We start from the raw sequence: 20,177 nt of genomic DNA, 5'->3' as shown, positions 1-20,177 counted from the left end.
AAAGCTAACAAAATGAAATTCAACCCAGAGAAATGTAAGGTGCTGCACTTAGGGAGGAAAAATGAAATGCACAGATATAGAATGGGGGACACCTGACTGAATGAAACTATGTGTGAAAGGGATCTGGAAGTCCAAGTAGACCACAAATTGAACATGAGTCAACAGTGCGATGCGGCAGCTAACAAGGCCAATGCAATTTTAGGCTGTATCAATAAAAATATAATGTCTAGATTAAGGGAAGTAATAGTTCCACTCTGTTCTGCTCTGGTCAGGCCCCACCTGGAATATTGTGTCCAGTTCTGGGCACCACAATTTAAAAAGGATATGGAGAAACTGGAGCATGTCCAAAGAGAGCGACTAAAATGGTGAAAGGTCTGGAAACCATGCCCTATGAGGAACGACTTAGGGAGCTGGGGATGTTTAGCCTGGAGAAGAGAAGGTTAAGAGTTGATATGATAGCCCTGTTAAAATACTTGAAGGGGTGTCATATTGAGGAGGGAGCAAGCTTGTTTTCTGCTGCTCCAGAGACTAGGACTCAGAGCAATGTATGCAAGCTACAGGAAAAGAGATTCCAGCTCAACATTAGGAGGAACTTCCTGACAGTAAGGGCTGTTTGACAGTGGAACAAACTCCCTTGGAGTGTAGTGGAATCTCCTTTCTTGGAGGTGTTGAAGCAGAGGCTGGATGACCATCTGTCGAGGATGCTTTGAGTTAGATTTCCTGCATGGCAGAATGGGGTTGGACTGGATGGCCCCTGTGGTCTCTTCCAACTCTATGATTCTATGATTCTAAAAAGTATGTTAATGGTTTTTACATTTATATACGCATGTGGAGCCTACATCCTAACTAGCTAATGAGAATATTGTTTTTGTTGTTGTTGTTGTGTGTCATTTTCAACATATGGCAACCCTTAGGTGAACTTATAATTGTGTTTTCTTGGCAAGTTTCTTCAGAGGGAATTTGCCATTGGCATCCTCTGAGGCTGAGACACTGTGACTTGCCCAAAGTCACCTAGTGGGTTTTTGTGGCCAAGCGGAGATTTGAACCCTGGTCTTCAGAGCCATAGTCCCATGCTCAAACCGCTACACCACGCTGGCACTCATTGAAAAGATTAGGTAAATGTAATAGCTTCATTCATAATTCACTGACGTGTTGATGAAAAACAAAGCATGGCTGAAGAAGTTAAAAAGAAGAGAAATTGAGAAAGAATAAAAATCTGAATGAAGGAGAATTTGGCTGATGCCATACTGCAGAGTTAATGCAGTTTGACAGCACTTTAACTGCCATGGCTCAGTGCTATGGAATCCTGGGATTTGTAGCTTGTTGTGGTAGTACCAAAGCTCTGATAGAGAAGGTAGATATCTCACATAACTGCAAATTCCAGAATTCCATAGTATTGAGTCGTGGAAGTTAAAGCAGTATCAGATTGCATTCATTCTATAGTGTAGTTGCAGCCTTTGAAGGAGAAGTCTTCTGGAGATATGACTGGAACTAGGAACTTTCCTGAGTCGCATGGTTTAGTTCCTTGGATAAACAACAAGTACTGTATTTATGACCATGCATTACAGTGGATAGGAGGAGCAAATGGAGAGGTTTTAGATGAGAAAAACAGAAGGATTTCACATGCAGGAATTTCTGTCCTATGGAAACCCCAGTTGCTCTACAATGAAGAGGGGGAAAGGGATGAGAGAGGATGCTGGATTTTTCCAGAAGGTTTCTGTTTTGCCTGAGATACAATTTAAGCCAGCTAGAAACAGTGTGAAGGTTAATTTAGTTTAAGAACAATCTCATTGAACCTGCTGCCTTTAGACACCAATTTCACTCTGGCACGTGGTCTATTTTGAGCGTCAAAAAACAAAAGCAAGGATGGAGCACACCGCTGTTTGTGAATGCTGCCAGTCTTCCTAGCAGCTTTTCCTTCTGTAGTGGCACATTCCTTCTGGATTGCTCCCCTTTATTGCCAAGACGTGTTTCCTAAAGATGACGAGCGTCTGAAGATGAATTACCTCCATTCCAAGTTAATTTCTGTTTCCCAGCAGGACCCCAGCTGGACCCTGCTGGGTTTGGAAATGCCGTTGATTGGGTAATGGATGAGTGCTTTGCAGATGGCTGTGCCCGCGCTCGCCTGGTGCCAGCTTAGGCTTCCCCGGTGCCCTTCATTTCCCACTTTGCAGCCGGCATCACTTGAGCTAAATGGATTTTTTCACAGGACAGTAACTTGACTATAGTTAGCGTGGGGAAAATAATGTATGAGCACAAGACAGGACCGAACTGCTTACTCTGTGAAATCGGCGACTGCCTGGGAGTTCTGTAGAGCAAGATCCGCGGGAAGCCATCTGCTCTGGTAGGGGTTATAAATCAGGGAAAAGGCCAGACTTTCATGGGGCCTTGCTAGAATGTCAAACGCACACAAACACACAACTCAGGCCAGTGGAAGTCAGAGTTGAAACGGATCCTGAAGACCATGAAGTCCAAGCCCTTGCTCAGGGCAGACAGTCCGGCTAGAACATCACCAGCAGGCAGCTGTCCAGCCTCTTTTTGAAGATGTCCAGAGAAAGAGATTCTTGGTCAGTTATGATACATTCCAAAAAGCAAAGAATTGCCTACCTGGACCTGATCAAAGCCCATCTAAAGCCACATTCTGCTTCTTGAAACATATTCTTAAAATAGAATTTCCTTTTTAAAATCTCAGGAGCTGCTTCAAGCACTGAAGTGTTGAGATAGAATGTTTTAAGTAAACAACATATGCCACCAGGATACTTAAGGAGCATACATGATTGGCAATGGCTATGCCCTTCCTATGTTACTCTCAGCCACCATGGTCCAAGGCATAAGGTTTATTAAATCGTTTTCAGAAGTCATGGCCAATATAGTGCTATGCATTTTATATGTATTATCCTACTAGAAAGGCCCCTTCCCCACCACCACTCCCTTTGTGTCGTGTCTTTTTAGATTGTAAGCCTGAGGGCAGGGAACCGTCCATTTAAAAAGATTGTATGTACAGCGCTGTGTAAATTTACAGCGCTTTATAAATAAAGGTTAATAATAATAATAACAACAACAACAATAGCGGATGGGCTAGTGCTGAAACAAAATGTCCCTTGCCAACCTGACACCTGTAGTGAGTTTGGTCTCCACAAATTGTGCCTCCCATTGCCAAAAAAATGCCAAAGGTTGTCTGAGAATCTTTAAACATACCCTTTGGGTAAAAAAACCCACCTTTATAAAGGTGATACCTTTATTGCACCAAGCAAAATACACAAAATATATCACATTAGGAAAGTGACAGTCACAGTGCCTACTTTTTGCATTGTGCTCTTATATTATAAGAAGCGCAGTGGCCCTTCCACATTCGCTGGGGTTAGAAGTGAAGGACTCCCATCAAAATGGAAAAACCACAAATAACAATACGCTTTTATTTTTACCTGAGAGAACACCTCTCTAGGAATCTCCAGGTCCTCCAGTGCAACTCTGTAATCAACATCTGCCAGAGGTTGATCCTAGAATCATTCTGGAAGACTTACAAATGCCTAGAAAATGTTTTCTCTAGGAACGGCTAGGTTCTTCAGCACAACTCTATGGTCAACCTCTGGCAGAGTTGCGCTGGAAGACCTAGAAATTTCTAGAGAGAACACAATCAAAACCACAAATCATCAAAGCTGCAAATCTGAAGGACCAGCTGCATATGTAGTCAAAAAGTCAGTCTGCCTCCCATGGCCATGAGTTGGCTGGAAACCAAATCAGGTAATAAAGTTTGGCTCCTTCATTTGAAGTTACAAAGGCCCCTTGTCCCCTGTTTTTGCCCAAACCCAGTATGAAATCACACAACACTGTGATGGAAGAGTACACCACTCTTTCTGGAAAGTCTCTCAAGACAAATTAAAATGCTGGAACAGGGAAAGCATGTTGTTGAAGCCAAATAGGCCCCATCTTAGAAGAAAGGGTGAATGTTCAGAAAGACAGATTGCTAATATGCATTGTTGTTAGCTGTCTCTGAGTCGACCTCGATGTATAGTGGCCATGTGGATGAGATATCTCAAAGCCCCGCTGTCCTCAATCTCTCGGCTCATATCCTGTCTCAGTGCTGTGGAATTCTGGGAACTCTAGTTGGTTATAGCCCCAGAGCTCTCTGACAGAGAACACTAAATATCTCACAGGACTACAAATTCCAGAATCCCACAGCATTGAGCTATGGCAGTTAATATAGTTTCAGCCTGGATTATTTCTGCAGTGTGGATGCAGCCTAAGACTTGCAGTGACTCTCTGAGACTAATACCATTGAATAGGAGATGCTGTAAGTTGAACCTGGGACCTTCTTCATGCAAAGCATGTGCTCTCCCAGTGAGCTATAGTCCATTCCCTCCAGATTTTACAGCAGTCTTGTAATCTGGAATTATGATGTTGTTTTTGTGTGCCTTCGAATCATTTCTGATTTATGGCAACCCTCAGACAACCCTATCACAGGGGTTTCTTAGTGAGACTTGTCCAGAAGGCCTTTGCCTTTGCCTTCCTTTGAGCCTGAGAGTGTGATTTGCCCAATGGGTTTCCATGGCTGAGCAGGGAATCGAACTCTGTGCAGTGCTAAAACCACTAACCATGCTGGTTTTCTAATCTAGTATGTTATCCTCCCATATTCCACGGATGCACTGAGGCTGAAAAAAGAGATCGCTTGCCAGTAAACCTAGTGAGTTCATGATGGGAAATGAAGTTCAAACTCGGAATGTGCTGATTTTTTGCTCACTCACTAAACCAGCCCTTGCTAACTGCTGTGGGATATTTCAGCTAAGATTCATTCATGCACCATATTTTTTGGTGACAAATATGGTGGAGTATATCTGACTTTAGTGGTATAATAGTTGATGTCAGGGATCTTAGTAAATATTTGCCACAGACACCCAAAGCTGCTTTATGTTTTGAAACTCCAAGGTGGGGCTACTTGAAATTGCAGTGGCTTATGGAGAATATTTATATTTGCATGGTTCTTTACTTTCATTGTGAAAGAAACAAGTTCTATTCTGCTCAAGAGAAAACCTGTCAGGGCATCTGCTGATCTGTTGCCCAGAACCTGGAAAAGTTTACTTTTTAGACTCTGGACCCCAAATTCTGCTTCCAACATTACTTTACTCAACATAACTTTCCACACTAGCTTTTTCTCACATTATAGGATGGAATCGTATCTTTTTGTGAGGAGCACCATAGGCTAAAGACCTTGGAGTTTCAGACAAGGGGAATTGGAAGTATAATCCGATGGCAATCTGAATGCACTCATGGGGTTTAACGTTATTGCGTGATAACCCACTACACACAAATTCGGGCAATGGGAAGTCAGTCCGAACGCAATCATGTGGTTTCATGTTATTGCGTGATAGACTGACACAATGGCATGCTATTTTCAGGCAATGGGAAGCCAGTTCGAATGTAACATGTATTCACGTAATTGCACAAAACTAGCAACTTTAAGTGAATGCGTTCTGGCCCCACTTTCTTTTCATTTGAATTTAAGAGAAATTCCTCCCGTTTGATAAACTCCCTTGTAAAACTACCAATCCCAGATTCCATAGGATGGAGCAACAGCACTTAAAGTGGTGTCAAACTGCATCATTTCTACAGTGTAGATGCACCCTCAGTGCAGATTCCATGGAAAGATAGACAGAACTAGTCTCCATGGTTATATGGTACTGTTTCCAGCTACAGCCCTCTTATAAAGGAACATCCCCTCCTCTTTGTTAGGCCTGGGCCTCAAGGCTTTAGCAAAAGTATGGTTCAGGCTTCACCTGGTATATAGGTCTTGTTTACCTTATTGGAGAATGGGTCAAGGAAAGTTCTTGCACCTGGATGTTACAGGGAGTCAAAGGAGTCACCTCCGAATGCCAGGAGACAAGAAGTTCCATCTCATCCCTGCACCTTCCTAGTAATTGCCAAGACACAGGAGGAACCGGAGGGAAGCCAATATGTAGGGGGATCTTGTCAGCCTAATTGATTACCGTGTGGGTAGATGCTGCTGACGACAGGTGAAATAGTTCTGCATGGAAGAAATCTGTACATATCGCACAATCCCACTGGGTCAGGCCAGGATTCCTTCCCTTGACATGTTGATTGATATATTTGTAGCTTCCCTGCCGAATGCATTGTGCCCTCATCATGGGTCACTGCAGACTCCTGCTGCATAGACCCCCATCAGCACCGCAGCAGAGAAAACGCATCACGTTTTCCAAAGCCTTATGCTGTGAATTTAATGACATGTAAGCACCAGCAGGAGGGCAGGTGAGGAAAAGTAATAAAAAGCTCACACAAGGGACACACACCAACACAGAGGGTCCAGTGGAGTTGTTCGGTGTATGTGTTGTGTTGCCTTCCAAGTTGTTTCCGACTTATGGTGACCTCAAGGCAAACCTATTATGGAGTTTTCTTGGCAAGATTTGTTCAGAGGAGGTTTATCCTTGCCTTCTCCTGAGTGTGACTTGCCCATGATCACCCAGTGGGTTTCATGGCCAAGTGGGCATCGGACCCTGGTCCACATTGGCTCTAGGGTGATGATGTTCAGTAAATTTACATCTCTAGTACACTTGGTTTTCAATATCCTTCCTCCATCTTTTGGTATGATATCAGTGGAGTTGAAAGTCTTTTAATCTGTCCTTTACTTTAATCTGACCTTTAAAAGAACCTGCAAAGAGGCTTGGGATCAAAATTAACCTTTTTCCTGTGGCCTGGCCATGTTTATTTTGTTTCAGCAAATGTAATCCCGGGGTTCTTTTCAACGCCTGATGTCCACTCCATTTTAACCTTTGCTCTTTCCTCTCCCTGCATACAGTAAAGGGCTCGTGAAAGCAGGCATGTTGCCACTTCAAAATTGACACAGGGGCCAAGCTGGTGAATTAAAGAATCAGCTTGGTTACAAAACACATTTCAGACAAACATGTGGCAGAGAATGAGAATCCTTGTCTTGCAACTCTTGCACTTTTTATAGTTTCCCTGTAACAAGTTACAGCTCTGTCCACGTTTTTGGACACCACTTTAACTGTCATAGAATCATAGAGTTGGAAGAGACCGCAAGGGCCATCCAGTCCAACCCCATTCTGCCATGCAGGAAATCCAGATTAAAGCATCCCTGACAGATGGCCATCCAGCCTCCGTTTGAAGACCTCCAAGGAGGGAGACTCCACTACACTCCTAGGAAGTGTGTTCCACTGTCGAACAGCCCTTACTGTCAGGAAATTCCTCCTAATGTTGAGGTGGAATCTCTTTTCCTGCAGCTTGCATCCATTGCTCCGGGTCCTAGTCTCTGGAGCAGCAGAAAACAAGCTTGCTCCCTCCTCAATATGACATCCCTTCAAATATTTAAATAGGGCTATCATATCACCTCTTAATAATAACCTTCTTTTCTCTGGGCTAAACATACCCAGCTCCCTAAGTCGTTCCTCATAGGGCAAGGTTTCCAGACCTTTCACCATTTTAGTCGCCCTCCTCTGGACACGCTCCAGTTTCTTAATGTCCTTTTTGAATTGTGGCGTCCAGAACTGGACACAATATTCCAGGTGGGGCCTGACCAAAGCAGAATACAATGGCACAATTACTTCTCTTGATCTAGACACTATACTTTTATTGATGCAGCCTAAAATTGCATTGGCCTTTTTAGCTGCCGCATCGCACTGTTGACTCATGTTCAACTTATCGTCTATTTGGACTCCTAGATCCCTTTCACATTTACTTTCATTCAGCCATGTGTCTCCCATCCTATATCTGTGCATTTCATTTTTCTGCCCTAAGTGCAGTACCTTACATTTCTCTGTGTTGAATTTCATTTTGTTAGCTTTGGCCCAGCTTTCTAGTCTATTCAGATCATTTTGAATGTTGATCCTGTCCTCTGGGGTATTAGCTATTCCTCCTAATTTGGTGTCATCTGCAAATTTGATAAGTATGCTCCCAATTCTGTCATCCAGGTCATTGATAAAGATGTTGAATAACATTGGGTCCAGGACAGAGCCCTGTGGGACCCCACTGGTCACTTCTCTCCAGGCTGAAAAAGAGCCATTGTTGAGCACGCTTTGTGTTCGGCCAGTCAACCAATTACAGATCCATGTAACAGTTCCTTTGTCTAGTCCACATTTTACAAGCTTGTTTGCAAGAATATCATGGGAAACCTTGTCAAAGGCCTTACTGAAATCAAGATATACTATATCCACAGCATTTTCTTCATCTAACAAGCTAGTAATTTTATCAAAGAAAGAGATTAGATTTGTCTGGCATGACTTGTTTCTCTGAAACCCATGTTGACTTTTTGTGATTATGGCATTGCCTTCTAGATGTTCACAGACTCTCTGTTTAATGATCTGCTCCAGAATCTTTCCTAGAACTGATGTCAGACTAACTGGACGATAATTGTTGGGATCCTCTTTTTTCCCCTTTTTGAAGATGGGGACAACGTTTGCCCTTCGCCAGTCTGCTGGGATCTCTCCTGTTCTCCAGGAGTTTTCAAATATGATTGGCAATGGCTCCGATATTACTTTTGCCAGTTCTTTTAATACCCTTGGATGGAGTTCATCTGGTCCTGGAGACTTAAATTCATTTAGATTAACAAGGTGTTCCTCTACTATCTCTTTACTTATTCTGTGCTGAAATGCCCCTATTCTGTCCTCTGCTCCATTATCCTCAGGTTGAGCACCCTTTGCCTTTTCTGAGAAGACTGAGGCAAAGAAGGTCTTGAGTAATTCTGCCTTTTCTCTATCTCCTGTTAGCATTTTGCCATCTTCTCCACGCAGTGGCCCTACCGTTTCCTTCTTCTTCCTCTTGCTGCGGACATATCCAAAAAAGCCCTTTTTATTGCTCTTAACCTCTCTAGCAAGCCTGAGTTCATTCTGCGCTTTAGCTTTTCTGACTTTACCCCTACACATGCCTGCTATTTCTTTGAATTCCTTTTTCGTGATTTCCCCCTTTTTCCATTTCTTATACATGTTCCGTTTCAAACTTAGCTCAGCTGAAAGTTCCTTAGTCATCCATCCTGGTTTCTTGAGACACCTCCCGTTTTTCTTTCTCACTGGAACTGTTTGAAATTGTGCCTTCAGTATCTGTCTTTTGAGAAACTCCCATCCGTCCTGAACTCCTTTATCTTTTAGTATTTCTGACCACGGGATCGCCCTCGATACTTCTCTAAGTTTACTCCAATCCGCTCTCCTAAACTCTAGAATGCATGTCTGACTATGCCTGGCTTCTCCTTTCCACTGTATTACAAACTCCAGGAGAACATGGTCACTTCCACCTAATGATCCCACCACTTGCACCCCATTAACCAAGTCATCCTTGTTGGTTAGGATCAGATCTAAAATAGCTGACCCCCTTGTTGCCTCTTCCACCTTTTGGACCATGAAATTGTCTTCCAGGCAAGTGAGGAATTTGCTAGACCTTGAGGATTTTGCTGAGTTTGACTTCCAGCAAATATCAGGATAGTTGAAGTCGCCCATCACTACTACATCTCTCTTTTCTGACTGTGTGGTCATCTGTTCTAGAAAGATATCATCCAATTCCTCAGTCTGACTTGGGGGTCTGTAGTAGACTCCCACCGTAACACCCTTGTTGTTTCCCTCCCCTTTGATTCTTATCCAGATGCTCTCCACCTGGCTTCCATGATTGATGTCCAGGATCTCTTCACTGGTGTAAATATCTCTTACATATAGTGCTATTCCTCCTCCTTTCCTGTTTGGCCTATTTCTCTTAAAAAGGTTATACCCCTCTATTTCCACATTCCAGTCATGAGACTCATCCCACCAGGTTTCAGTGATGCCTATTATATCATATTTGCTTTGCTATACTAGGAGTTCAAGTTCATCTTGCTTATTTCCCATGCTCTGTGCATTAGTGTAGAGGCATCGCAGACCACGGGTCCCATTTACTTGTTGCTTGTGCAAGTTTATTTGCCTCCCACTGTTGTGTCCTTGTACTTTTTTTCTTGTTTCCTCTATATCTGTTTGACTATTTTCTCCAGCCCTTTTGCCTTCCTTAATATTGTCTCCCTTCCCCACGGAACTCAGTTTAAAGCTCTCCTGATCAAGTTCTTGAGACTGTTGGCAAAAACATTTCTTCCAACTGGCGTGAGATGCAACCCGTCTGTTGCAAGAAGTCCCTCCTCATGGAACCGCAGCCCATGATCAAAGAATCCAACCCGTTCTTGGCGGCACCATCTGCAGAGCCAGTTGTTCACATCCGCTATTTTCCTCTCCCTTCCTGGACCATGCCCTTCAACTGGCAGAAGAGACGAGATGACAACCTGTACATCCATTCCTTTCAGCTTCCTACCAAGCACCTCGTAATCCCTTTTGATGTTCTGCAGGCTGTGTCTTGCAGTATCGTTGGTTCCCACGTGGACCAAAAGGAAGGGGTATCGGTCAGTAGGCTTGACCAGTCTTGTCAGCCTCTCGATCTCAGCCTCTCACATCACAGATCTTTGCCCCTGGAAGACAACACAACTCTCGAGACATCTTGTCAGGCCTACAAATCACTGCTTCTGTACCCCTCAGCAAGGAGTCCCCCACTACGACCACACACCTCCTCTGAGGCTTAGCAGCGACTGTTCCCTCGGGTGGGACTCTCAGGCTCCCCTGCTCTGTCCCTGAAGTCTGTCCATGCTGCTCTTCTTCATCCTCCTTGATAAAGGAAAGAGCTTCGAATCGATTCTCTAGCTGCAAGCTTCCCGAACAATCCCTTCTTGGCCTACTTCTCTGTGTGACATTCCTCCAGCTGTCTGCCTCCTGTGTATGTGAACTGACCTCCTCGGCTCCAGCATCTTCCTCTGCGTGGTATTCGTCCAGGATTGTTAGTTCTGTTGTGTCCAGGAAATCCTCCTGCTCCCTAATATGCTGAAGTGTAGCTACTCTGGACTTCAGCTGCTGCACTTTCTCCTCCAAGAGTGCTACCAACTTGCACTTGGGGCATGTGAAGTTCTCCACTTCTGTAGTCAAGAAGACAAACATCCCACAAGTGTTGCAGGTGACTGCCGTGGTTCCGTCAGTGTCCATACTGAAAAGTCTTAGGAAATTACTGGAACAGGACTGTGGGCTTCCTCCTGGGAAAAAAAATCCTCCAGAAAACACCAACGCTAAGCCCCTGATGCTTCAACAATTTGTGGCAGTGAGCTCAATCAATTCTGCCTCTGCTGTAGATTTCCTTGGATGAAAAAAAATGAAATAAAAACAGAAATAAAATTTTGCGCGCCATTAGGTGCGCGACTCTGGGAGGAGTAATAAAGAGCTAGTCTGCTAGCTCCGCCCCTAGTGACTCACAGGTGTGACTCTCTGAAGATGTGACTACAAGCACACTCTTCATAGAGTTTAAAAAACAATTAAACAGTCACCACTTACAATGGCTTCCCAGCTACCTCTCTCCTCCTCCTCCTCTCTGTAGCAGGAACTGACTCCATCCTGTGGAATCCTCGGATTTGTAGTTTGGTGAGGTGTTGAGCCTGATCTGTCTGTGAGCTCTGGGGCTTCGCCAGACTGCAAAACCCAGGACTCTGTAGGATAGAGTCTCCTTCTTTGGAGGTCTTGAGACAGAGATCAGATGGCCATGTCTCAAGCGTGCTTTAACAGAGCCATACTACACAGTAGATTGCCCTTGCAATCCCTACCAAGTATATGATTCTGTACATAAATGAAACTATGTAAAATTCTGAACTTTATTCAGTAAAGGGTTTCATCACCAAAAACAAAACAAAACCCCAAAGCAAATTCTCCACACCTCTGATAGCACAACCAAACATCTCTTTTTTTTCCCCTCCCATTATCCTCCATCTTTATCTTTTACTCTACCTGGACTCCGCTTGAAAAATTTTTATTTCATTTTAATTTTTATTGTAGTGTTTTTTAAAACTTTTCTTCTTGGTTTAATCTCTTTTTAGTGTTTAATTATGTTTTTATGACGGGGAGGGATGGGGATCTTGGAATTATTAATGCATTTCTCTCTTAACTGTACCTTGTTTTACTGCTGAAATCCACTTGGATTCCTCAAGATTAAGTGGAATACAAATTATTATTATTATTATTATTATTATTATCATTATTATTATTAGACATTGGCACAGATGCTGTTGGATAATCAGAAGATAGAATAATTATGAGAGACAGGAGCCAAATTCTGTGCATCATTGCCTAGCACTTGACGGACCATATTCTCCCTTACAAACCTGCCCATGTGTCCTCTCCATCCCACAATCCTCACAGGTTCATCTGGTGGGAACACAGGGGACGAGGCCTTCTCTGTGGCTGCCCCCAGTCTCTGGAACTCGCTTCCCAGAAACCTTAGACTGGCACCCTCCCTGATTTTTTTTTTCACAGACAAGCAAAGATTTTTCTTATTTTTTGTGGGTTTTTTGGGCTGTGAGGCTCTTCTAAAAGAGTTTATTCCTGATGTTTCACCAGCAGCTGTGGCTGGCATCTTCTGAAAAGATTTTTCTGTTTCAATTGGTATTTGATGATTTATTGTAGAAGACCCATGCCAGCTAAACAATGTGCTGGATTTTTCTAGTTATTGTGCTTGTGTGTCTGTGTCTAATGGTTTATATTTAAACAGTTTGTAATTTTTTTATTCAATCTCTTTCTAACTTTTGTATTTTGTGAATTTTTGGCCAAGTGGTTTCTCAATCTGTTGTAAGCTGCCTTGAGTCCTGAGCTGAGGGAATGGTGGGATATAAATAATAAATAGTAGAGATGTAGTCCAGCCAGCCAGATGCCAAACGTACACAATCTGTGCCCTTAGCCAAGGCTTCGGTGCCCTCTCTCATAGTGGCATGGCCTATGTGACCTTTCACCAACACCCTGCCTGCTTCAATGCCACTTTTCTGGAGACTGGGTTGGACTAGGAGAAGAAGGCTATGAAGCAGGGGACACCTTTAGTTCTTGAGCTGCGCAGGCCAGTTGAGAAACAGAAACCCATGTGCCAAGTTGAAGTCTATTTCCCCCCCTTCTCCCCGCCCCATGCAATCTCTTCCCAGCCAAGGACACTTTCTGCAAAGTGCCTTTGACGACTGTCAAGCCTTCCTCGGGATAACGTGCCACACATGCAAAGGGCCACATTGCAGCACTGAGCGATGATGCGGCTTCCTGATTCTTTTGAGCGGGCTGAAGCACAGAATCAATTCCTGTCACTCACTGCTAAATCTGCAGGAACAGTATTATGGATCTGGGTCCTTCTTGCGGCGCTTTAATCTTAAAATCAATGTCGAGAAGGAAGCCAGGCTTCGGCAAGAAGGGAAGGGGAGTGGATTGGCTCTTGCTTTGACTCTGATTAGGTTTTGCAACTTCAAATGCAAAAATGTCCAGCGTTCTTGCTTTTGCAATGAGAACAGGAAGGAAGAAGGAGGTGGAGGGAATCGGAATACCTCACCTGTCACAGTCGATGGAATCTATTGCATGGAGGACTTGAATTCAATATGCAAACATTAGCAGAGCTGGGAAAGATGCCTTGGCCTCTTGGCTTTTAAGTACACAGCTCAGGAAATAATCCTGCCTTGCCTGTGAGGCTAATATTACCTTGGGATTTTAGCTCCGTCCCATCAGCAGCACAGCTCACGCAAAGGAGAGGTGTACAAGTACACAGGTTGCATACACAATGCTGGAAAGCCAACTGAGATCACCTTGGCAGAGTCTGCAGGCCTTGCTTGCTCTGGACAGGAAAGGCACAACAGAATCAATGAACTGGGGAACCATGGAGTGAAGCCATGTCCTATTAGGGATGGTCAGGTGAAAGAGAGAAGGAAGGGGAGGCTTTCAAAGGATTTTGTTGATCTCCCTCTCCAGCCAAAACACACTTGAAAATGTTACATTAGAGATGAAGAAGATTTGGGGGGGAGCAACATGTTCAGTGGGGTGGAACACTTGGAATGGAGCATTCAGGGCTTTCTGATTTACAGAGATATACAACAAAAGGAGGTGGACATTTTATGAAGGAAGGGGATAGAGCTTACCGTTTACAGTGGTCCCTTCATAGTCACTGGAGTTAGGGATAAAGGACCCCCGTGAATGTGAAAAAACAGCAAATTAAAAAAAAAAACACTATTCTTTTGATCTTGGAGAACACCTCTCTAGAAATCTCCAGGTCTTCTAGTGCAACTCTGTGGTCAACATCTGCCAGAAGTTGATCATAGAATCATGCTGGAGGGTCTACACAAATGCCTAGAGAAGTGTTTTCTCTAGGAACATCTAGGTTCTCCAGCACAACTTCTGGCAGAGTTGTGCTGCAGGAGCTAGAGATTCCTATTAATCAAAACCACAAATAATCAAATCTGCAAAAGTCCAAGTTGCAAATGTGAATGGCCAACTTTAAACTGGTGTATATGCTGACCTCATGTATAAGTCAAAATTAGGGATTTTGATACAACCCATGGATAGGTCAAGGGTTAAACTTAGGGATATATAAAAAGGATGTAAAGGATGGGGCAAAGGAAAATGATGCGAAAGAACATACAGAATTTTGGCAGGCATAACTTTTTGTGCTTACTCTAAAGGCTGGATAGATGAGGAGGGAGCTTGAGTAGAGTGGCGAAAGTCAAGAGCTTCGTCCATTCAGGAAGAACCTAAAGGAAGCACCAACCCTTTTGACTCTCAAGCACTCCTTGAGCTGCTGCCACTGCCACGATTTTCCTCCCTAGCATTCAAAAAGGCCAGAAGGAGTGCCATAGTGGTCAGAGCAGAGGGCTTCATGTTTCTTTTAGGTTCATCTGGGATGTACTGAGCTGTTGCCTTTTGCCACTCAAAGAAGGGAGTGGTTCCTTTTTTGATAAGTACTAAGAGACAGTACTTACATTGACATGTGGATAAGTCGAGCCAGGTTTTTGGGGTTGATTTTTGGATTAAAATTTTTAGACTTATACCTGTACATGAGTATATGCAGCAACATGGAAAGAACAGGTAGACTCCAGAGAGAAGAAAGAATGGACTTCTCTTGAAGGTGCTGAAATTTATTCATGAAATTCCTAGCCCAAAGATGTAGCGGTACCCAAAACTCAGGGAAGTGACTTCCTGGACTACTATTCCTAGAATTTCCTCAGCCAGCATGGTCATTTCCCCTTCAGGATACATCCAGTTGTGAGGAAGAGTTCTAATCCATGCTGATGGTGAACTAGAAGTGAATGGATTGAGACATTCTAGTGAGATGTACCATTGATCAGGCTCCCTGGGGTTTCCCAGGAATTGAAGCTCAACATCTGGAGCTCCTATTCCCCCGCCAACCCCCCCCCCCAAAAAAAAACCCAATTATTTTTACTATTTTAACATAAATTGCATGTTTAAATATATTTCACTACATTTAGAGTTGCGCAACAATATCTGGGACATTCAGAAACCAATGATTAACTGTTTTGATTCAGACATCAGTCTGGTCTTGATTCCTGTTGGTGTCATACACATATAAAAGTCCACTTAGGGAAGTACTTAGATATTCCTGTCCCATGTGAGACGTCCACATTCAATTCAAAGTTATAGATATGGAATTACATTATTGCATACATGGATGGGATGGAATAGAACATTTGGTGGTAATGGATGGAATAGAACATTTGGTGGGTGTGCACATTGAGTTGTGCAGTGTTGACTTCAGCACAAGGTTGACTAGCACAATCTGTATGTAACAAACTACACATGCAGAAATGTATGCAGTCCTGCTCTTTGTTGTAGTCAATCCAAATTGAAATTCACCAAGATCAAAAGGCTCTAGCATTGCTATAAGGAAGTGCTAATTATTTTGCCATCTGCTGTTCGCTGATTGGGAAAGAGCCATTCTTCACCTTCCTGGTCAACACAATACCAGTTTGTATGCACTGCAGAAATAATGACACCCCTTTAGCTGCCTTGCCTTCATCTTACAGAATCCTGGGATTTGTGGGGCACCTGCACTCTTTGGCAGAGATAGCTAAAGACTTTGCAAAACTACAAATTCCAGGATTCTGTAGGATGGAGCTACAACACTTAAAGTGATGTCAAACACCATTATTTCTGCAGTGTAGCTACACTCTGATTCTCATGCTTTTCAAATCAGTTCCTTTATTTAAATACGGTGACTTGTTTTGCTGGTTTCCTTGCTTGAACTGTATTTGGGAATGCTTTTAGAAATGTTTGTGTTGAGTGAAGCTCACTGATGTTCCTGGTTTTGTGTTTTCTTTTTTTCTTTTTTTCCCGTTTTTTTCGTTTTCTTCATTTTCTTGATTGTTCAGAGCACAGTGATTGTGGAAAAAACAGTCCAGGATCTCATGAATCTGATGCATGACTTAAGTGCGTACTCTGACCAGTTCCTCAACATGGTGTGCATCAAACTCCAGGAGTACAAGGACACCTGCACTGTGGCCTACAGGTAAGTGTTGTTGGGGGTGCATGAGAGACCTCTGTACAGTATTAATCTGTTGCCTTTCCCACGAGGAATATCTAAAACATCTTGCTTAGAAGGTAGTAGGCATCATAGAGATCTCTGAAATTATACTTGGTGTGAGGAACTTGCTATAGAGAGACATTTATTCATCTCATGTGGTACTGAATCTCAAGGGTCATGCCATAAAACTGAATGGTAGTAGATTTAGGACAGATAAAGGAATATAAGAATAAGAAAGCTACCTGTTACTAAACGGAATCTTTAGTCCATTTGCCCCCAGTATTGTCAACCTTAACTGGCAGCCTCAGCTCTCCAGGTTTCAGGCCTTTCCGGAGGATCCCTTACATTACCCGGTGGTCTCCCATTCCAAGTATTAATCAGGCTTAGTACTTAGGTTCCGTACTATGTTTCACTCACCTTCTCAAATACATTTTTCTGATTTTGTTCTTAGTTCAGATGGTATGGAGGGGTATCTCTTGCATGCTGGCACCTCCTCCTTCTGGCCATGTGACAAATGGGAGAGTGCCAGAGTCCAGCTATATGTGTGCAGCTACATTAGTGTCAAAATACAGTTGCTGGGTGTGATGGAAGGAGGGGAGTGTCAGGGTAGCACTGTTACATCCATGTCTTCCTTATCAGCTTCCCAAAAGCCTCTGGCTCATCCCAGAAGGAAGGGGAGGAGAGGCCTTTGGCCTGATCCAGAAGAACTTTTCCTGTCTTACTCACGATGAACCTCACTGGGCAACTGAGCAAGTCACTGTTTCCTGGCCTAGTACTGCAGCATTGCTATAAAAATGACCTTGCCTTCCATGAATCCATTAGCACCCACCAGATCCTCTATGCATACCTTTTTCAGTGCATTAGAACTCATCAGATCCCTCTGTACACACCTTTTTGAATTCATCAGGATCCATCAGATGCCCTCTTGAGTCTGCTAGGATCCATCAGTTCCCCATGAGAGTCCACTAGATACCCTGTGCATACCTTCTTTAATTCATTAGACCCCAACAGATGCTCTGTGTAAGCCTTCCTGAATCTATTAGAATCCATCAGTTTCCCATGTGCTCACATTCTTAAATACATTAGAATAGAGGCAGGCAACCTCCAGGGATCCACTTCAGGCTGCAATCCCCTCTCCATCACGCCACTACCAAATATCAATGCAATGCCTGCATGAGAAGAAGAATCTGGAAAGGATCTAGAAAGGCAAAGCCAACTGTATATATGGCAGCCATATCATTTCCATAAGTACCCTCAGCTTTATGGAACAAGTAGAAGTACATATCACAGGATATATATTCAGTTAGTTAGTTAGTATTAAGTTATGAAGAGAGATTGTTGTTTTGATTCAGGAAAACAACCCTGGCTAACCTACTCAGTTAGCTAAGAGTTTGGTCTTTTGTGGATACTTTTTTAATGGATAAATAGCTATGAGCCAAGATCTGTCCAAATACAGGTTGATTTTCAAAATCTGACCTGGCCAAAAACTTCCAAAACATCCCTCTCTCTCTCTCTCTCTCTCTCTCTCTCTCTCTCTCTCTCTCTCTCTCTCTGTGTGTGTGTGTGTGTGTGTAAAATGCTGAAATCTAAGCATTGAAATATATAAGTGCATTGGAATGTAGCGAATCAATTAAAAGCCCGTTAATCGGCTGTGGGATTATCTTTAATTGGTTTCCTGCCATCATTTTAAAATAACAGTGGGTCTTGCATGCTGAATATAGTGAGAAGACATATGAAAGTTTTGCCAAAGAAATTGCCACATTTGACTTTTTCGCTTCCTGTATCAGTAAGACAGTAAGAGAGAAACCCTGCCCTGTGTTCATCACATTTGTCCTCTTTCCTGCGGTCATTGATTTGCAAATCCCACCTTGCCTGGCATACAAGTGAGCCAGGAGTCCCATAATCCAGGTGACACTACTTTACTGTAAAGAGAGCAGGAAGAAAGGAGGAGCAAATGGAGCGTGCAGAAGGAGATCTCTGGACCACAGTGAGCTATTTCTCTATTGTTTCTGTCCTTGCTCAGCATCCATCCTGCCTTGCAGTTCTTCCCAGAGGAGGTTACCTGCTGTGGAGTAATTAGGACAGCCTTGGTTGTGATGACCAGTCCCAGATTATAGGAGGAGGAAAAAGTAAAAGAACATTCAGAATCAATGGCCAGCTTAATTAAGCAGCAGCTACTAGATACGAACAGAAGTCATTGTATCATTTATTTATAAGACCATAATGGGGACATTAGAGGAAGAAAGTAAGTACAGTTGGCCCTCTGTAGCCACAGATTCTTTATCCACAGATTCAAACATCCCTGGTTCGAGAATATTTTAAAAATAGATAGACTGTAAAAAACAAACCTTGATTTTGCCACTTTATGCAAGGGAGACCATTTTATTACCCATTGTATTTAATGTGACTTGAACATTCATGGATGTTGGTATCCATGGAGGGGTCTTGGAACTAAACCCCAGCAGATGCAAAGGGCCCACTGTACATAATACTCCTTTATATTCAGTTGATCAGGCAACATATCAAAGTTTTCTAGGCTAGTTAACTCAAAGGCTTTTCAGCAATAGGGAGCTTTTGGCCCTGGGGGCCAAACCAGACCCCTTGAGATCACAAACCCACACTTTTTGCTTCGACAGTTGCCCATGACACCATGGTTTTTGTGGCTTCCAAGCTTTTGCTATGTTAAGTTCCCATTTTAATAAGTTGAAATACTGATTTTGTGCCTTAGTTACTCACAGTAAAAGCTCTCAGCTAAACAGTGTTGGCATTTTTGCCCCACCATTTTGCTCACCTTTGCTAGAACATGGCCAAGAAACTGGAAAATAAATTCATGATAAATGGGTTTGGGGCTGAATCTGCCGTATCTTCTGCTGAGCTTGCATTTTTCATTTCAAACGTTGGGTTTGTAAATGGAGGACCGACGGCCACTGGTCCCCAGAGCACCTTTCTCAGTGATTACCTATGTCTCCATTAACCCCGATGGCCTCCAGCTATTTCTCCCAATCCAAGGCCCATTCCACCCCCAGATGCTCTTTTCTTCCCAGGGCCTGTTAGCAAGCCAGCCGCTCCCAACTTTGGAAGCCGCACAGTCCTGGATCTGCTCTGTTGCCTCAAGCAGATGTCTGGTGTACTCAGGGCACTGAGCTGTTGCGGAAGTTAGGCCTTCCTCAGCAGTGCCCAGCCACCTGTTCCTATGTTCCACCCCCTTCTCTGTCCCCTCTTGGGATCCTGATACAGCACAGTAACACAGATGGCTCTCTCTGTGGCCCATTGAGCCAAGAAGTAATTATGAGATTGTCATGCTAGTGGTAATGATTAACCCTGTTACTGAAACTGCGGGGAAAGGCAAAGATACACTTCTCATCGCTTTGGGATGGAGGAGGGATTCCAACAATCCTTTCAGATCACAGCCTGGCACCTTACCATCGATATACGATACCTCTCTAAAGTATCTTTTCCACCTTAACCCTTTAAGACTCATGGTGACTCTGTGAATGAGACATATCCAAGATCCCTCTATTCTGAACCTCTGTTCTCAGGTCCTGCAGGTTCAGGCTGATGACCTCCCAGATTGAGTCTATCCATTTGGCATGTGGTCTTCCTCTCTTTCTACTACCTTCAACCTTTCCCAGCAATATTGTCTTTTCTAATGAGTTGTGCCTTCTCATAATGTGGCCAAAGTATGACAGCCTCAGTTTAGTCATCTTGGCTTCCAAGGAGAGTTCAGGATTGTTCTGTTGAAGGACCCATTTGCTTGTTTTTTTGGCTGTCCACGGTATCCTCAGAACTCTTCTCCAGCACCACATCTCAAATGAGTTGATTTTCTTTCT

The 20,177-nt window shown here is 43.4% G+C and overlaps 1 protein-coding gene across 1 annotated transcript in view; it reads left to right on the top strand.

Moving 5' to 3' along the window:
• The window catches only part of EXOC4 (exocyst complex component 4), a 510,603-nt gene that overhangs the window by 391,848 nt on the left and 98,578 nt on the right, over positions 1-20,177 (top strand). The window contains exon 12 of the mRNA XM_089527458.1: positions 16,196-16,332. Coding sequence (XP_089383584.1) covers positions 16,196-16,332 — 137 coding nt within the window. The remainder of the gene's footprint in view (positions 1-16,195; positions 16,333-20,177) is intronic.

Source organism: Sceloporus occidentalis, unplaced genomic scaffold (genome assembly GCF_023333645.1).
Source record: "Sceloporus occidentalis isolate IW3139 unplaced genomic scaffold, rSceOcc1.0.p SCAF_5, whole genome shotgun sequence".
Taxonomy (NCBI): domain Eukaryota; kingdom Metazoa; phylum Chordata; class Lepidosauria; order Squamata; family Phrynosomatidae; genus Sceloporus; species Sceloporus occidentalis.
Note: the sequence above shows the minus strand (reverse complement) of the source record. Positions and strands in the feature narration are given on the sequence as shown.